A 17,554-nucleotide genomic window follows, 5' to 3' on the forward strand; every position below is an offset into this window, starting at 1 on the left:
GTGAGGGGAATCACTTCTGGAGGTGTTGGGGACCAGGTGCTGGAGCCTGAGCCCAGGCCTCCCTCGGGCAAAGCAGGTCCTCCGGCCAGCTGTGCTCCCTCCTCCAGCCCCCAATCAGGCCTCAACCCTCAATACTTCCCTCTCCAAGTGCCGGACAGGATCCAGCTCCTTCTGTCCCTCCTCACAGCGGTCCCTCTGCCTTCCTGGCTTCCTGTTTATCCCCGAGCTCAGTGGGACACAGCTCTGTTTCCATGGACCCACGGAAGCAGACTCCGTCGACACACCGTCTGTGCCAAACGCATTCCAAACTTTGCAAACTTTCCATAACGCTGCCAAATCCTTCACGCTCCCTCCCGGAGAGATGTTAGGGGCGGGAGAGTTGAGAGCAGAAAGGTGCAACAGTGGGGGCGGCCCCTCTCCAGAATCTTCCCGTCCTGTTTCTCACTGTCACCACAGAGCTCCCTGCTCGCTGCTCCCAGGGTGGGAGGCCCCAGCTTCCTTCTCAAGAGCTAAGAACGTGGTCAGTCCCCAGGTTGTGCGGCTAAAACACAGATGAAGCCTTTCAACTGTTGTTCCCCCTCACCTCACGTGAAAGGGCACAAATGTCCCTGTCCCAGGGCAGCGGCCCCCCGGGCTCCCGAGGGCCAGCCGAGATACAGGAGCGGGGTGAGCCCCGGCAAGCGTGCTCACTGCAGCCAAGATGCGGCTCTTCTTGGACGGCAGCCCCTTCCGGGGGTGTTACCCTAAAAACCACGGTTCCTGGGACAGTCTACCGAAGGTGCCACCCTTGGGGCTCCAGCCCTGCGACCCCCTTTCCCGGCACCCCCTGCCTATCACAGGGCCAACAAATGACACGATGTCTGCTCTGCTGCTGGTGACACCCAGAGCCTGGGACAAGCCACACACCCATAGGGCCGCTGGTCTGCGACTCCTGGTCACCAGGACACACGATTCAGTAGAACCAACAGCGCAGATTAGAATGTGCACGCACCACCTTTACACGGGCAGCATGGGAAGAGAGCGTCCTTCTGGCGTTGGCCAAACTAAGAAGACAGGTAAGAGTAATTGTGGCCAGTGGCCTCTGGGCGGTGGTGGCGGCGAGATCCAGGGAGAGACACTGGATGTGTATGACCCTTGGTATGTCCAGTGATTGCTATGATGTGTGTGAGCGAGCACCTATCCAGTAACATGGGAACAGGTTAAAGTGGACTCCAAACATGGTGCTCATGAAGAACTTCTGTGTTGCTTCACTCTGTACTCTGACTCACATACTCTCTGCTGAACCCTGCTTAATCATTACCCAGCCCAGAATCACAGTGGGGAAGGGCTCGTCTGGATTCCCGGGGAGGTAGGCAAGGCGAGGCCGGTCAGGGGCGCCCTCTCTCAGGCGCATCAACAGAGCAGGAGAGAGGCTTCAGCTGCAGACGAGCAGATGGCCTGAGAATTAAGATTCCCGCCAGTGGCTGTCTCAGTGAAGACAAAGGAATGAAAACAAACGGAGCCCCCAGGGTTGAAAGGCAAAGCAGACCCCCGGCCCCGAGCCCGGATGCTCCCTCTGCCACGGCAGGGCCAGGATCCACTCCACCTTGTTTCCTTCCGCCCCACACCCCCATCATCAGCCCACACAGAGTAAACCGAAACCCTGAGTCTTCTTGCCAGGGTTACTGTTTCCTCTTACTGGGTCTCCCACGCAGTGCCTCGGCCCAGGGCCCACTCCCTACTCAAGAGCCCAAGCACAGGTCCCACCTGAGCTGCTGGGACCACCAGGGCCACACCAGGCAGTACGTGGGGGCCACGTGGTGCCAGGTAAACTCAGATCCCAGCGCACTACAAGCAAGCGCCCAGTTGCTGTTGGCCCAACCCCGCTGCGGCTGTGAATGCTGACAGTATTTCTACTACACACCAGACACCATCTGTGAGCTTATTCCATCTCTGCCTGGTCCCACCCCACAGGCCTACACCACAACCCCTGCACCACCTCCCCTGCCCCTTGAAGTCTACTCTATGCTGTTCTGACACTCGCACTGACGGGGCAGAAGCAGGGCTACGGCGACTTCCAGGGTTCCAGTGTGAATGCACGAGGACCCCAGGGGTCCATGACAGCCCCTCTAGTACCCAAGCCTGACAGCAGGCCCTGATGTCACTTCTACCTCAGAAGGTTCTTATTTGGGTGTGGGGGTTGGAACACACCCAGCAGTACTCAGGGGCCACTCCTGGCTCTGTGCTCGGAGGTCACATCTGGCGGGACTTGAGGGACAACACATAGTGCTGAGGGTTTGACTGAGCTCTGCCGCAAGCAAGAAAAGCGCCTTAACCCTGCCTTATCGCTTTGGCCCTCAGAATGTTGTTCTTAATGAGACAGCAAAAGCTATGGTGGACCTTGAATCTTGATCCTTGAGTACGTGCTCTTGCCCGAGTGGTGCCAAGGAGTGACCCCAGGGCAAAGCAGGAGCTCCGTCCCGGGCCCCAAGTATAGACACTGGAGTCTGAGGGCTATCCTGAGGCCAATCACTCAATGAACGTTTAAGCTGAAGTCGAACTAGCCACTTTTCACCAAACTTCATTTCTACCTGAAAAACTGAAATGACTAACAGACACCCACAGCTATTTAGAGGTGAGTATTCTGTAGGTGTTTTGCAAAAATAAATTGAGCCCATTCGTTCCAAGGAAGCAAGTGATAGTTTGTGGTCACGCTGCCAATGATGAAAATCAGAGCTTCCAAAGGCGGATCAGAAATTTAGAAAACTTTCCTTTGCCAACGGAGCTTGTCAGCTGCGCCCTGATGACACTGCAGGTCCTCCCAATGAACGCAGTTCTGGTCTGTGCAATGAAATGTATCAACATTGGAGAAATACTCAGTGAATCTTGGTTTCCCAGAAGGCCAACATATGACCCTGTGGGACTGTGCATGGGGGAGATTTCTTTCTTTATTTTTTATTTTATTTTATTTTATTTTTTTTGGTTTTTGGGTCACACCCGGCGATGCACAGGGGTTACTCCTGGCTCAAGCACTCCAGCCCCGGGTGAGGATTTCTTCTCCTGTGCTATTGCCCGGGTCCTCTCAGTGCAAACGGATCAGCCGACTTCCCTCTCTGCTTCCCAGTGTTCCCCCTCAGACACGGGCACTCTCACTCTGCTTACTGTCTACTATTAGTACTTGAGTTTTTCACCCCTTTTTTAAATTGTTACTGAAATTTAAAAAATAATTTTTTTTTGACTCTACAGTTGTTTCTTTTTGGCTTCGAGGGCACGCCTGGCGGTGCTCATGGACAAGCCCAGCTCAGTGCTCAGGTGCTGGGGATGGAACCTGGGTCGCCTCCCTCAGGTGGAGTCTGTACTCTCCGGCCCTGCCTCTATTACCTTTATTTCACCAATAAAGCCTTACTGAAGTATAATTCGCATGACTTAGAGCTCATCCAGTGGGGTGTACATGTCAGTGATTCAGGTGTGTGCAACCCGAAGCCCGGTCACTGAACTCCATCCCCTCTAAGCACCATCTTCCCGCCCACCCACTCTCCCTTACTCAGCCTGGGGCGAACACATATTGTTCTATGGCACGCTGTTGTGAAACGTCCAGCACAGGCAAACCTACACAGGCAGGAAGTAGGTTAACAGTGGCCTAGGGCATCCAGTCTGATGCTTCAGGTGCTTCTGATGCAACCTCGTGTTGCCCAGTTGAATTCCTTCTTGGTGAGTGGTACTCCAGGGTACAGAAGTACGCCCATGGTGCTTATCCACTGGACAGACATGGCTCTCGGCTGCTGGCTGTTATGAATCAAGCCCCAGTCGTGTGTTTCCAAGGGGCTGTAGGCAGGGATGCTTTCATGCCTCCTGGATCGGACCCGCTGGGTCACCAGGCTAACTCAGTGGTCAGCAGCCAGGCAGCTTCCCACAATGACCACGCCATGCCACAGCCGCTGTGAAGAAGAGCCCCATGTGTCTACTCTTCACCCTGTGACCGGCCTATGATCCAGCTTTACCTCACGTGCCCAGAGTCAATCTTCCCAAGGACTGATGCTCTCGAGCTCAGTGGCCGGGTCTGAACTGTCCTTGGAGAGACAGACGTGCCAACTTTGCCAGTTTACTGAGGGATTATCTGCCTTTTTACCATCGACGAGGATGGTCCTTTAGTCTGGAAATGACAGGCTGATTGGACTGTCATGGTCACAGCATCACCTCCTGGGGACACTTCCCTGGCAGGGGCCCGTGTTTTGAGTCCAACGGCTGAGAGGCAGGTGCTGCAGTTCCTCTTTCCCACTGCTGCTGAGCTTTCGTCATGTTTCAAAACCCCCAGCACTCTTTACATGTAAGCTTCCTTCTGAGATTTTTAGAGTGTCAGTCCCTCTGTTTAGCTGCTTGAACCCAGGGCCTCACAGACATGTGAAGCTGACCTCTAGCACTGAGCCGCATCCCTGGCTCAGAGCCTTTTCTTTGATGCTCCATCCTTCAGAGTTAATTTTTTTTTTTTGCTTTTTTTTTGGGGGGGGTCACACCCGGCAAGGCACAGGGGTTACTCCTGGCTCATGCACTCAGGAATCACTCCTGGAGGTGCTCGGGGGACCATATGGGATGCTGGGAATCAAACCCAGGTTGGCCGTGTGCAAGGCAAATGCCCTACCCGCTGTGCTATTGCTCCAGCCCTAAAGTTAATTTTTATTATTTATTTCCTTCGCCCCTCTCGGAGAGCCCGGCAAGCTACCGAGAGTTCAAGCCCGCTCGGCAGAGCCTGGCAAGCTACCCATACGTATTAAATATGCCAAAAACAGTAACAATAAGTCTCTCAATGAGAGACATTACTGGTGCCCACTTGAACAAATCGATGAGCAATGGGATGACAGTGTTAGTGTCAGCTATTTATTTACTTATTACTTGTTGGGTCACACCTATCAATGCACAGGGGTTACTCCTGGCTCTGCACTCAGTAATTACTCCTGACGGTGCTCATGGGACCATATGGGATGCTGGGAATCAAACCTGGGTTGGCTGCGTGCAAAGCAAACACCCTACCTGCTGTGCTCCAGCCCTAGAGTTAATTTTTAAATATGATGAAGAAGGCATTATTTCTTTGTTAAATTTTTGGTGGACAAAAAGTTTTTGTTAAATCTTTGATAAATCTTGACTGGATACAATCCATACTATTCAGAGCTGCATGAGAGATGCATTTTCTTTTCTGACTTTTGGGCCACACCCAGCTGTGCTCAGGGCTTACTCCTGGTGGGATTTAGGGGACTGCAGGGGATGCTGGGGATCAAATCCAGATGAGCCACTACAAGGCACGTGCCCTACCTGCTGTATATCTCCCCAGCCCCTGAGTCCTGATGTTAGATAAAAGTTTTAGATAATTAAGTTAAGGAGTCTCTTCATCCAGGAATTAGTATCTTGGCTTGGAGGTGGGGAGATAGGGCTGGAGTGACAGTACAGTGGGTAGGGTGTTTGCCTTGCATACAGCTGAGCCACGTTCAATTCCTGGCATTCCATACAGTCCCCTGAGTACTACCAGCAGTGATTCCTGAGTGAGGAGCTAGGAGTAACCTCTAAGCACTGCCAGGTATGTCCCAAAAACAATCAAACAAACAAACAAACAAAAAATAAATGTGAGAGGGCGGGGGTGATAGGTGGGAGGCCCTGACAGTGCCCAGGGGACCAGGCAGTGCATGGATGGAACTTGGGGCTCCGTTATGCCAAGCCTGTGCCCCAGACCACTGAGTCATCTTCCTGGTCCTAAATATCATGATACTTTATTGCTCAAAGTATTTTTTAAAATGAGTTAAAATGCAGATTCTATTGCTCTTATATTAAACATGTGAATAATGACTAAGGCATAATATCACAGGTATTACAGACAAAAATAATAGCAGCCACTGCATCTTCTTGTAAAGATAGGTTTTACACTATCTTGACTCTATTTTAGACTATTTCTTAGGACATTTCTTTGCATTTTTACTGGATTTAATAGACAATTTTATACTTTCTTCACAAATATCTCTGTGGAACTAAACAAAACAAAAACTGAAACTAATTTTATTTGATAAATGACAAACTTCCTTATAAATATGTCAAGTGATTTACATTTTAAAGGAATATTAACAAGGATTGGAGCGATAATACAGTGGGTAGGGTGTTTGCCTTGCACCTGGCCAACCTCGGTTCAATCCCCAGAGTCCCATATGGTCCCCTGAGAATATCCAGGAGTAATTCCTGAGTGCAGAGCCAGGTGTAACCCCTGAGCACTACCTCAAAAACAAAACCAAAGACAAACAAACAAAAAAAAACCCAAAACTCCCACCAAAAATCCCTAAAAAAAAAAAATAATAAAAGGAGTATTAGCAACTGGCTGTGGTGGGGCTGGAGAGATAGCACAGCAGTTAAGGCCCTGACCTTGCATGACTGAAGCCCTGAGCCCAGCTGGGTGTGGCTCCAAACAAAACAAAACAAAAATTTTAAAAAACCAAAACAAAAAAGCTGGCTGTGCTTTTATCGCAAAGAGGGTAAGAATTTGTCAGTCGTGATGTTCCTGATCTCTATAAGGCACGGAGGGCAGAGACAGGAGCCAAATCGCAACAAGACATACATAAAATGGGATGAAGATCCAGCATCACCATCATCACAAACGCAGACACACACAGACACACACATGTGCGAACAGGTCATCCCAAAGAGGGCCCAAGCTCAGACTTTTGCAAATCTTCTGGCTAAAATGGGGGCTGGAGTGATAGCACAGCGGGTAGGGTGTTTGCCTTGCATGCAGCCGACCTGGGTTCGATTTCTCCGTCCCTCTCGGAGAGCCCTGGCAAGCTCCCAAGAGTATCCCGCCTACATGACAGAGCCTGGCAAGCTACCTGTGGCGCACTGGATATGCAAAAAACAGTAACAAGTCTCACGATGGAGATGCTACTGGTGCCCGCTCAAGCAAATTGATGAACCACGAGACGACAGTGCACAGTGCTGGCTAAAATGAATCTCCCCGCGACCATGCAGCAGACGTCAAGGTTCTAGAAATTCTGTGTTCCCGAGCACAGAGGAGGGTACTCACAGGGGAGAGTTTCTGGATAAGGTCATGGGCGACGTGGACAAGGTTCTTGTCTTCATGGAGACACTTCTGAAACTTTTTGCTCTCCTCATCTTCTAGAAGGTCGAAGTCGATGGCAGCGTCCAGCAAGGCTTGGATCAGGCCCTTCCAGGACTTCAGGGCTGGGACCTGGGGCGCGACGGCGGCGCTGATGCCTGTTCCGATCACCAGCACGAGCTCCCGGGGCTTCTTGGTCTTCAGGCTTGGAAGCAGCTTCCTGCAAAAATCAAACCGGAGGACTTGGAGCCCCAAGAGAACCGGAGTCCTGGGAGGACAATTTAAAAACGGTTTCCAGCTTGAACTCTCACATTCGCAGGGAAATACCAGCTCCACACACCTCTCACTCCTCACACTTTTCTCAGCTCAGAGAAGGCCCAGGGGCTGGAGCGACAGCACAGTGGGCAGGAGTCTGCCTTGCCCTCGGACCAGGGTTGGATCCCCTGTGCCCCTTATGGTTCCCGGAGCCCCTCCAGAGTGATTCCTGGGCACAGAGCTAGGATTAGTAAGCCCTGAGCACTGCCGGGTGTAGCCCCAAACCCAAAGACACAACAAAAACCCAGAGCAAAACCCAAAAAGACTTGGCTGCGGCATATCCCTAACATGGGAACAAAAGGAAAGCACACAAGCAGGCAAGAACAGAGCACTGAGCTGGTGCCCACAGAAAAATGAGGCAGCAAAGCTATTTCCGGAACCCTAAAAAGCAATCTTGAATCACTTTCTCCTTCATCGTGCTCTCAGCTGAAAAAAGCCCATTAGGATTAGGGAAAGGCTCAATTATACCACATTTGAGCTGAGTTCTGCTAACTAAATTGTATTTTAAGTCGACATGAACTTTCTGAAGCATATGTTTGATTTGGATTCCAGGGAGGAATGAATCCCATACAAATTAAATTCTGGTTGCTGAGAAATGCGAAAGAGGTTATGAAAGAAAGCCAATACAATTTTAAGGCTCGAGTCTAGTGAACACTGTTAAGACAAAATTGAGCGTGACTAAAATTGAACAAGAGAAAGTCAAATATGGGAGCCAATTTGCCTTCGATTTTGTTCTGGATATCTTTTAAGCCAAAAAAATAAAAAGTGACCAAAGGAATTTTGAAAGCGCAGGCACATCAAACTACTAAATAACTATTTGTTCAGATAAAGGATGTTGACAAAACAGTGAGAGACATTCCTGTCTCACCACAGTCGGCCAGAGTCCTCCCCTGGAGATACTGTGTGAGACAACACGGGTGCGGGCTTTTGTGCTGACATGTGGGCAAATTTGAACTGCCACCCTTCATTTTTGAGAGAGAGACAGAGAGACAGAGAGACACACAGAGAGAGAGAGAGAGAGAGAGAGAGAGAGAGAGAGACAGAGAGAGAGACAGAGAGAGAGAAGCAGGGAGAGAAGGAGGGAGGGAGAGAGAGAGAGGGAGGGAGGGAGGGAGGGAGGGAGGGAGGGAGAGAGAGAACAGGGTCAGTTTTTGTTCAAAACAATAACAAAAAAAAGGACCCGTGCCGAGCCATGGGGCCTGTGAGAGGAAACAGCCTTCCCAGTCCAGCCTCCTAAATGTGTCCTTTGACACTCAGGAACCCCTAGGGGAGCCCAGGCCCAGGGGAGCTGCATTTGTGAAGAAACGGCCTCCAACGGCCTACGTTACTCTACAGAAAAGTCAGAGCCTGGGGCTCAGAGCAAACAATAAGAGAAGTTTTGGCTCAAGGGGCTGGAGATGGTGAAGCGCACACGGACCCTGACAGGAATGTGGATGGTAGGAGATTTTTCCTGCTCACTTGGACAAAGCTGGACAGTTCACTTGCAGACACTGGATGTGGCTTTTCCTACTTTCTGGGTTCGGGGTAGACTGGGATAGTTCAACAGCCTGGCTTCATGCCGGCAGGAAGGCGTCCACTGCAGGCGCTCACGGCCACTCTGGGCGCTGCTCGCGGTGGGCCTTGACACTGGAGCAGACAGAGGCTCACAGGACAAGAGCAAAGCCCCCAGCATGACAGTTACAATAAACTAAAGTGAGGGAGACAGAATAAACAATGACATTCACGTAGACTTTTTATTTTTTTTGCTTTTTGGGTCACACCTGGCGATGCACAGGGGTTACTCTTGGTTCTACACTCAGGAATTACTCCTGGTGGTTCTCAGGAGACCATATGGGATGCTGGGATTCGAACCCGGGTCGGCTGCATGCAAGGCAAATGCCCTACCCGCTGTGCTATCGCTCCAGCCCCTCATACACTTTCTATTTAAAATATTGGCATTTATGGGGGCCAGAGAGAATAGGACACTTGCCTTGGGTAGGGCACTTGCCTTGCTGACCGGGGTTCAATCCTCAGCACCCCCGATGGCCCCCCACCAAACACTGTCAGGAGAGACCCCTGTGAGCAGAGGAGAAGCTGCCCACGCCCCAGTGGCACGTATGAGAGCAGGGAGATGGTCACAGGGCTGGAGTGAATGCCAGGCCTGCACACCTGAGGCCCAGGTACAATCGCTGGCAGCACAGGGGCTCCCAGACAGTGTATGGGGTTCAGCCCTGGTGGTTCCTACTCCCAAAGAAATGACACCTATGAATCCTGAATAGAACAGAGAAGGGTGGGCTTAGAAAAAGATGACTGGGGTTAACAAAGAATTCATTAGGCCATCTCGAAGAAAGCAGAATTTATAAAAACAAAAACAACATGAGAAAATTAAAGATCCAGCATCTGAATACCAAACAAGAATCCTACAAAGACAGACTGGAGAAAAGCCTGCAACAGAAATTAGACGGCCAAAGGCCCCAAAGAGAAACCCAGGCAGCCAGCTCGGGAGCACCGCCCGTGATGGAGCCTCAAGAGGGGGACTGCTAGGTGCCTGGGAGTGACATGACAACCCTGTCCAGCTGCCAGGAAGGGCAACAGTGACAGCTTCTACAGAAGATAGGAACCAGGGACAACGGGGCAGGAACCTGGAGGTCAGCAGAGAATTCACAGCGACTCTCTCACCCTAAGGAAGATGACTTCCGACTGACGCTTCTACACTCAAGTCACACCACCGAAAAACATCTAACAGCAGAAAGGCATTTCCAACTGAAAAGGAAAACATTTTCTCCTTTGGATCCTTACTAAGAGGGCCCGTGAGGGTATTTTCCAGCAAAATCAGAGCACTCCGGAAGAAAAGACACCAGTTCCCAGGAAGAGGGGGCCCATCTCGGAAGGCTGGCTCGGGAGACGGAGGGGGCACCAGCATGGCCAGAGGAAGACTCAATTTAAACAGGTGAATTTCGATGTGTCAGCAGGTCTACAAGACCCTCTGTGCTGCCACAGAGGCAGGCGGGAATGCACCAACAGGGAAGTGGCCGCTAAGGACATCAGCCAGGTGACCGGGCTCCAGAACAGACACCATTCTGTCAGTCAGTCAGTCAAGAAAGAAGGACACGGGAAGCCGACTTAACCAAAACAGTGGCATCCGGCAGAATGAGACTGCGGGGACTGCGTGCTGTGTGGGCGAGGGGCTGCTACCCGGGCAGCGTCCAGGAGAGCAAGCCCACCCCTCGTCTTCCTCTTCCAGAAAGAGGCAAAGCAAGACACCAAGAAACAGCAGGCCAAAGCAGGGCTCAAAAAGCCAAATCTGAAACATGGGAAGCAGCAGCTGAGTTCAATGTGGTTATCTCAGGAGTGAGGCCTGAGGGGCCTTGAAGGTCTGACCAAAAATTCTGTAGCTTTAGGACCTGGATGAGGAAATCAACGCCCAAGCTGACTCTTCCCCAGTGGTCAACACCAGCGGCAGTGACCAGGCGACTGGGGGAACGGCTACTCTCCCTCCCACCCGAGGACGCCCCCCTTACCTGGGCTTTTTGGTGGGGGGTGCGCCATCACTGAAGAACCCAAAGATCGAGTCTATGTCAGAGGCCTGGCTCCCTGTAGAAGCCATTCAGTTTCTGGAACAGATCAAACATGGCGAGCCACGGTTAGGGCTGGGACACACACTGGTTCCACCAGGCTGGAGAATGGAAGGTGCTTGAGAGTGGTCCCCTGTCACCAGAGATGCTCTCCTGACCCAAATCTAAGGGCTGCGGGCTAAGAGAAAGGCAGCTGGAGAGGAAGCTTTGTGCTTCTGTTTCTAAAAGCTTCCCACCTTCCCGGCCCCAATGTCAAATGGCATCCATACGGCATTGACTCTGGGCTGTCCAGTCATGGGGCCTAGAAATAACCTGCTTTCCCACAATTAACCTGCTCGGGCAGATTTTTATTTTTTGTTTCTGTTTTGGGCCACAGCTGGCAATGCTCAGCAGTTACTCTGGCTCTGCACTCAGCAACTACTCCTTACAGTGCTTGGGAGACCATATGGGGTGCCAAGGATGAACCCTGGGTTAGCCGCTGCAAGGCAGGTACCTTACCCACGGTACTATCGCTTCAGCCCCTTGGGAGCAGGTATATGGGCTTAAAGACAAGCCCCAGGTAAGTGTGCTGATAATGCCCAATTATGCATTTACTATTAAACTCATAAGATGGATCAATGCCCTTGTGGGAACGGTGGCTGGACACGTGTCCTGACAGGGAGGCAGAGTGGCCCTGAGATAAGGCAATGAGGTGCAGGTGTCACTTAGCAGAGAGGGAGGACAAATAACCAGTTATGTCCAAATAACGGGGCCACCAGCAAAAGAGAAAGACATGGCCTGGACAGAGTGAGGGAAACAGCAGGAAGTCTGACCGCTCACATTTTTAGTGAACATGTTAAAGCTAAGAACTGTTGATTTTAGACTAGTAACACAAGTTAGTGAACTTGCATCCCGCCCATCCACCCCCCCGAAGACAGTATGAGCTCCCAGCTTCACGGGCTTCTGATGTTCTATCACTGATGTTCAGAAAGAACTGGATTGATTACTAATAATTATTTGAAATTTAGATTTTTTGTGGAATTTTTTTTTCTTTACTAAAATGTTTCTACAAGCTTGTTGGTTTAACTTTGTGGAGAAATGTGCTAACTTCCTCCCCCATAGTCCATGCCCCAGTCCCAGTCACTAGGGAAGACCCCGCTCAGAGTGAATTACAGCTATGGAGAAGATGGTCTTCCCACTCAAGCCTTTATTCCAAACGTGTTGGTGAGAAAGCTGGAGCTCAGAAAAAATGAAGCACTAAATCTTGCCTAGACGTCATAATCACCTGAGCCCCGTGCAAGGTCTCTGTTCTTAGAGACTGAGTCTGTAAATGAAAAGACGGTATATGTTCCCTTGCCCTAATTCCAAATTAATGAATTGAACTCTCTAGTATCTTCAGGGGCTTCTTATGATGAGGCAAAGGAGAAGCGTCTCCATGACATACAGTTTTCTACGATCCACCCTCTGCTATGTGGTGGCACGTTCTCGGCCTGCTAAGTGCCACCATCCTTTCCTGTCGGGAGAGATAGCACGCACTGGTGACCGATAGCTGCCCAGAGCACTAGCATCAGAGCGAGAGGCCAAGTGCCAAGAGAATACTGTCGTGGAGATCTTCGAGCTTACGTCAAGCCCCTCCTGCTTGAGCCTACACTCTACAAGGGAGAAGTGTTGCGGAAAAGCGGCTACTCGCACCACACACACAACAGCCCACCAGCACGTGAGACACCATGGTTCTGGGCTGGAGAAATAGTACAGTGGGCAGGGCACCTGCCTTGCATGCAGCCAGTAGGGTTAGATCCCTGCATCACTAGGATGTCCCTGAGCACAGAGCCAGGAATAAGCCCTGGGCACTGCCAGGTCTGGCCCACAAACAAAAATCATGGTCCTATAAGTATCATCTGAACAAATGATATTTTGGGGGTGGAAGAGGCTTTGAAAGTGGTGCTCTGGGGACCTGGGGGCCACTCCCAGCATTTCTCGACCAACTGGGCCAGAGTTCAATCTGAGGGCCCGAGTGTGGTACTGTATGGGCCATAGCTACTAAACCAGAGTTTTAGTTAATGAACTTGTTTAACTAACTTTAACTCTTTAACAACGCGTACCACATCCAGAGACCATTTATAAATACCGACTCATGTTAAAAAAAGGAGTGCAATCATCACTCTATTTCAGCAATAAAAACCGCAGCACAGAAGGGCCAGACTTCAAACCCAGGCGTCCTGTCTCCCGCGCCCGGGCTCCTGACTAACCATTATTCCCTGAAAACCTGTCAAGGATTTGCATCTCGGCTAGTTTCTTTTCGTGTTCTCTTACGGAGGCCGAGCCTCGGGGTGCAGTGCCCCTGGGTCCTGCTGACCTCAGGCTCGAACATGCAGGGCAGGAGGGCCACTGCACAAGCTGCCATCATGGCCCCTTTTTATTTTGAAGCTGGGGGCTTGGGTCACCCCAGGGGAACTCCAGATCAAACCACAGTTGGCTGGGTACACGCAAGGCAAGGGCCTTCACCTCCTCAACTTCGAAAAACAACTCACAGGTGAGAAGTGAGAAAAGGAAGCTCCTACGAGTAAGCTTGTTATCCAGAAGCAACGCTGGTGTGGGATTTGGCCACTGCCTCTTATGTTGGTGCTTGGCTGGGCAATCGTGGGGGCCAACTAAAGGTAGCAGCAACAGAACCAATCATTGCCGGTATGCGTCTCTGCCCCCGCCCCGGAACCCCAGAACCCGAGACCACTTGGACCATTTTCTGCCGGAAACTGACAAGGTCGTTTTTGCTGGATTCCATTTCGGCTAATGCCTGACACTGAATTTTGACTTTTTCCCTTATAGAGTCAACGGTTCTGCAGGGCGGGGGCAGCTCCGACAATTTTCAGGGAATTCAACTCGGCCAGCAGCTCTGCGGGGGCCAAGGTGAGTAACGGGGCACGGCCACGTCACACGGGAGTAGACACTCCTCTGGTCTCTTTGCTTCGGTCTGATGGATGCGCCAGGGGCTATGACCTCATGGGCTCGCCACCACGGCATCAAAGCACCAACCACACACTGTTCTTTCCAGAGTCACGCTCATAAAAGGCCCGTTTTCGCATTCACCCTCAACAGTATGCAGTTAGTGGTTTTTTTGTTTGCTTGTCTTAATTGATCGAGGTTCTGCAATTTACAATGCTGTTTATGCAGTTAGTGTTAAGCGTTTCCAAGCTAACGGGGGAGGGGTGGAGGGGGGAGTGGCGGAGAACTGCGAGCATGCAAGGACCAGCTCCCGAGGTCACTCCTCCAGGGGTCTTGGCTCGAGGACGCGGGTTAGTGAGACTGGCTATGTACAGCGGGTTCAAAGTGCTCTTCTGCCACCAGAAAATAGAGGCAGTTACCTGGGCAGTGTCTTCATAGCTCCACTTACGGCTAAGCCAGTGAGAAATCCTTCAAGGCCAAGAGAGTTCAGCCAAATAAAATTCAGACACTTTGGTAAATGCTGAGAAAAGTAACAGGAACCTCATTACCACAACATGTTAAGACTCGAGTCTTCAGAAATGAGGTAAGACGCTTCCCCTTTGAAACCTGTCCCTAGACTGGAACTCACCGGAAGGCCACTGTCTGATGGACAAGGAAGGGGAAGGAAAAAAAAAAAAAATCAAGGCATGTCTTCTAGGAAAGGCCCGTGACGGAACCCGAGAAAGGGACGAGCCAAAGTGCTGGTGCCGTGGAAACGCCCAGCTCGGAGCTCCCAGGTCTCGCCTTTCCGCAAAGACCAGCCTGGCTCCCTTCACGCAGAACTGTGCCCCTCCCCCCAATTCCTTCCTCATGCTCACTCCTAGCTCAAATAATCCACGAGCTCCAGGAAACTCAGAATGACACGCCTCGGTACACAGGTGGCTGGAATAAGCCAAACAGGAGAAAAGTTCACAGGATGACTTTATTTTTTTCTTTTTCTTTTTGGCCTGGAAATCAAAGTTCTCAACCAACGAGGAGCCTGGGAAAGTGATACCCTTCCGACTTCCGAGAGCAGCTGGCCTGGCTGAAGGCTGCTCCCGCCTTCCCCTGCCTCTATTATTATCATCATTATTATTATTACTATTAAAGCAGGGACTGGAATGAAGACTAAACATGAAAAAGGGTTCATTTCACTTTGTTCAGGGAAAAAGATCATCGTCCTTCAACTTGGAAGAAAGCAGTTCCCCCGATTGTGGATTCTGGGTGAATTCCAAGACATCTGGGCTGCGGAGCCCTGCGGGGCTGGAGGACGAAAGGTTGGTCTTGAGTCGGCCCAGGAAGCATTTCCCGAGCAAACGGACTCACAAGGGCAGGCGCTGCTAAACGCTGCTCCCAAATGGAGGTTCTGGCCTCCGTGTCCAGAGTAGAAAGTGCACCTCTGCCTTCCCACCACACTGGAAGGAGGGGGCCCCCAGCATGTGAGTGAGGGGAGGGGCATCCAGCAGTACCAGTGTCCAATACCTCTGTGCACCCCAGGCCCCAGGGGTTTCCTTAATCTTCTTTCAGGTAAGATCTTCCATGTCACATGCCTTTCGAGAAATACTTGCTTTTGAGCAGTCACTGATAACATGCCAGAATGATTCCACTCACTCTTGGCACTGCGCCGGGCTTCTGGGAGCCTTTACGAACTAAGGCTCCCTGAGCTTGGATCCCCACACTAGATCCCCACATCCCGGGATCCAGGCCCAGGAGCTCAGAGGCAGCTCCTGTCAGTTATTTAAAACGATAACGCCAGTCACCACAACATGCAGGCAACAATGGAACACCCCCATGAAAACCAGATGAGAATTAGAAGGGGGTGATGGAAACTGATTTTTACCGTGCCAAGAATGAGAAATTCCTTCTCTGCCGCTGCTTCCCCTCCTGTGATGCTTCTGAGAAGGTCTATCCTGCAAACAACAACACGTGTTGCTAAGGAATGAGATTCCAAAAACATTTCATACAAACATGACCATAGTTTACGACCGGAGACTTCCAATAAGACGACACAGGATGTGTTCGGGAAAAGAGATGCCGAACCAATCCTCCAGTGGAAGATTTCAGTTCAGTCCTCGAAGATGCAGCGCCTCCCCCCGAGGCAGAGAGGCAGAGTGCATCACCGGGGGAGCACCCTCAGCGCCCGCTTCTCGCGCCAACGAAGGACAGCCACACGTGAGCAAAGGCAGGTTCACCCCAGCCTGGGCGACCCCAGGGACACCAACACAGTGGGCAGTGTGTGTGTCAAGGGCTCTCCTTGAGGTGAATGCAGATTAAAAGAATGCAGATTTTGGCGGGTGGGGGAGTGTTTGGGCCACACCTGGCAGGGCTCCTCCTGGCTCTGTGCTCAGGGTCCACCCCCGGAAGGGCTCAAGGGATCATATGTGGTGCCTCGGATGGAACCTGGGCCTGTGGAGTGCAAGACCTACCCCATGTACAACTGCTCCGGCAGCCAGGGCTGCAGATATCCTAGTCCCAGTGAGAACAGAACTGCCCAGTGGCCCACGTGTGCTTTCCTCCACCCCTTTTCACTTCCTTCAGAATTTCTGACTTCAAAAGAACTAAGTTGGGGGCAAAATGCTTTAAAACATGAATCCGGGCCGGGAGTGATAGCCTGGCAGGTAGGGTGTTTGCCTTGTACGTGGCCGACCCGGGTTCGATTCCCAGCATCCCATATGGTCCCCCGAGCACTGCCAGGAGTAATTCTCGAGTGCAGAGCCAGGAATAACCCCTGTGCATCACCGGGTATGACCCCAAAAGCAAACAACAACAACAACAAAACATGAATCCTGGAAAAATGTTCTGCTCAGAAGTCCCAACTGCAGCTGAAAGTTAATGTCATGATGTGAACTTGCTGTCAACGTCAGGTGAAACATCTCAGGAGCCCCCAAACTGTGGGCGGCCACGCGATCCATGCCCCATGAAGACCGAAACCAAGGCAGTGCTGGGAACTGAACCCAGGACCTCAGAGGCAAGATAAGTGTTCTACCCTTATGTCACCTCCCTGGGCCCTGTAAAACACTTCTTTTTTGTTTTGTTTTTTGGGGGCCACACCCCGCTATGCCCAGGGGTCCTCCTAGTGGTGCTTAGGGATCAAACTGGGGTCATTGCATGCAAAGGAAGCACATTTACTTCCTGTAACTATCTCTCTGCCCCCCAAACAATTATTATTAAAGTTAATCAAAAGGAAAAGAACATGTTCTGCAACAATACAATAAACAAAAATAAATTGCTGTGGCCAGTTACCTTCTGACCTCTGAGTTCAGTCTGAGCACAGACTCTCTCACACAGGCATAACAAAGAACTGAAGAGACACTCGCTCAGAGCATCTAATTATGCCTCAGACTCAAAAGTCACCAGAACACCCAGTAAAGAGGGGTTCAGGAATGAGCCTGCTTTGAGTGCATTCGATTTCCTTTGAACACTCAGCAGCTATTAAGAGTCCATCCTGGATGCTGGCTCTCGCCCTGACGGTGGCAATGCTACAGGGGCAGTACTTCCTCGTGGAGAAAAAGAGGGCAGGTGACTAAATTTCGGGGTGATTCAGATGCAGCCCTATCTAGAGGAACTGGGGTGCAGAGAAGCCAAGTGCATGTTTCCAAGGCCCTTCTGCAGGACAAGCATACAAACTGGAACCAGTTTCTTCCCACCGTGAAAAGAAAACAGGATGTTCTGTCTCAGA

The 17,554-nt window shown here is 51.1% G+C and overlaps 1 protein-coding gene across 3 annotated transcripts in view; it reads right to left on the reverse strand.

Moving 5' to 3' along the window:
* Nucleotides 1–17,554, reverse strand: part of FAM118B (family with sequence similarity 118 member B) — a 44,540-nt gene that overhangs the window by 12,966 nt on the left and 14,020 nt on the right. The window contains exons 2-5 of one of the 3 annotated variants that reach the window (XM_055130086.1): nt 15,716–15,785; nt 14,277–14,377; nt 10,882–10,974; nt 7,034–7,286 (exon numbers count right to left, since the gene is read on the reverse strand). In XM_055130086.1, the coding sequence (XP_054986061.1) occupies nt 7,034–7,286; nt 10,882–10,967 (339 nt within the window). In that variant the 5' untranslated portion in view covers nt 10,968–10,974; nt 14,277–14,377; nt 15,716–15,785. The remainder of the gene's footprint in view (nt 1–7,033; nt 7,287–10,881; nt 10,975–14,276; nt 14,378–15,715; nt 15,786–17,554) is intronic. The other 2 variants (XM_055130084.1, XM_055130085.1) reach the window with 2 other exon arrangements.

Source organism: Sorex araneus, chromosome 3 (genome assembly GCF_027595985.1).
Source record: "Sorex araneus isolate mSorAra2 chromosome 3, mSorAra2.pri, whole genome shotgun sequence".
NCBI classification, from domain to species: domain Eukaryota; kingdom Metazoa; phylum Chordata; class Mammalia; order Eulipotyphla; family Soricidae; genus Sorex; species Sorex araneus.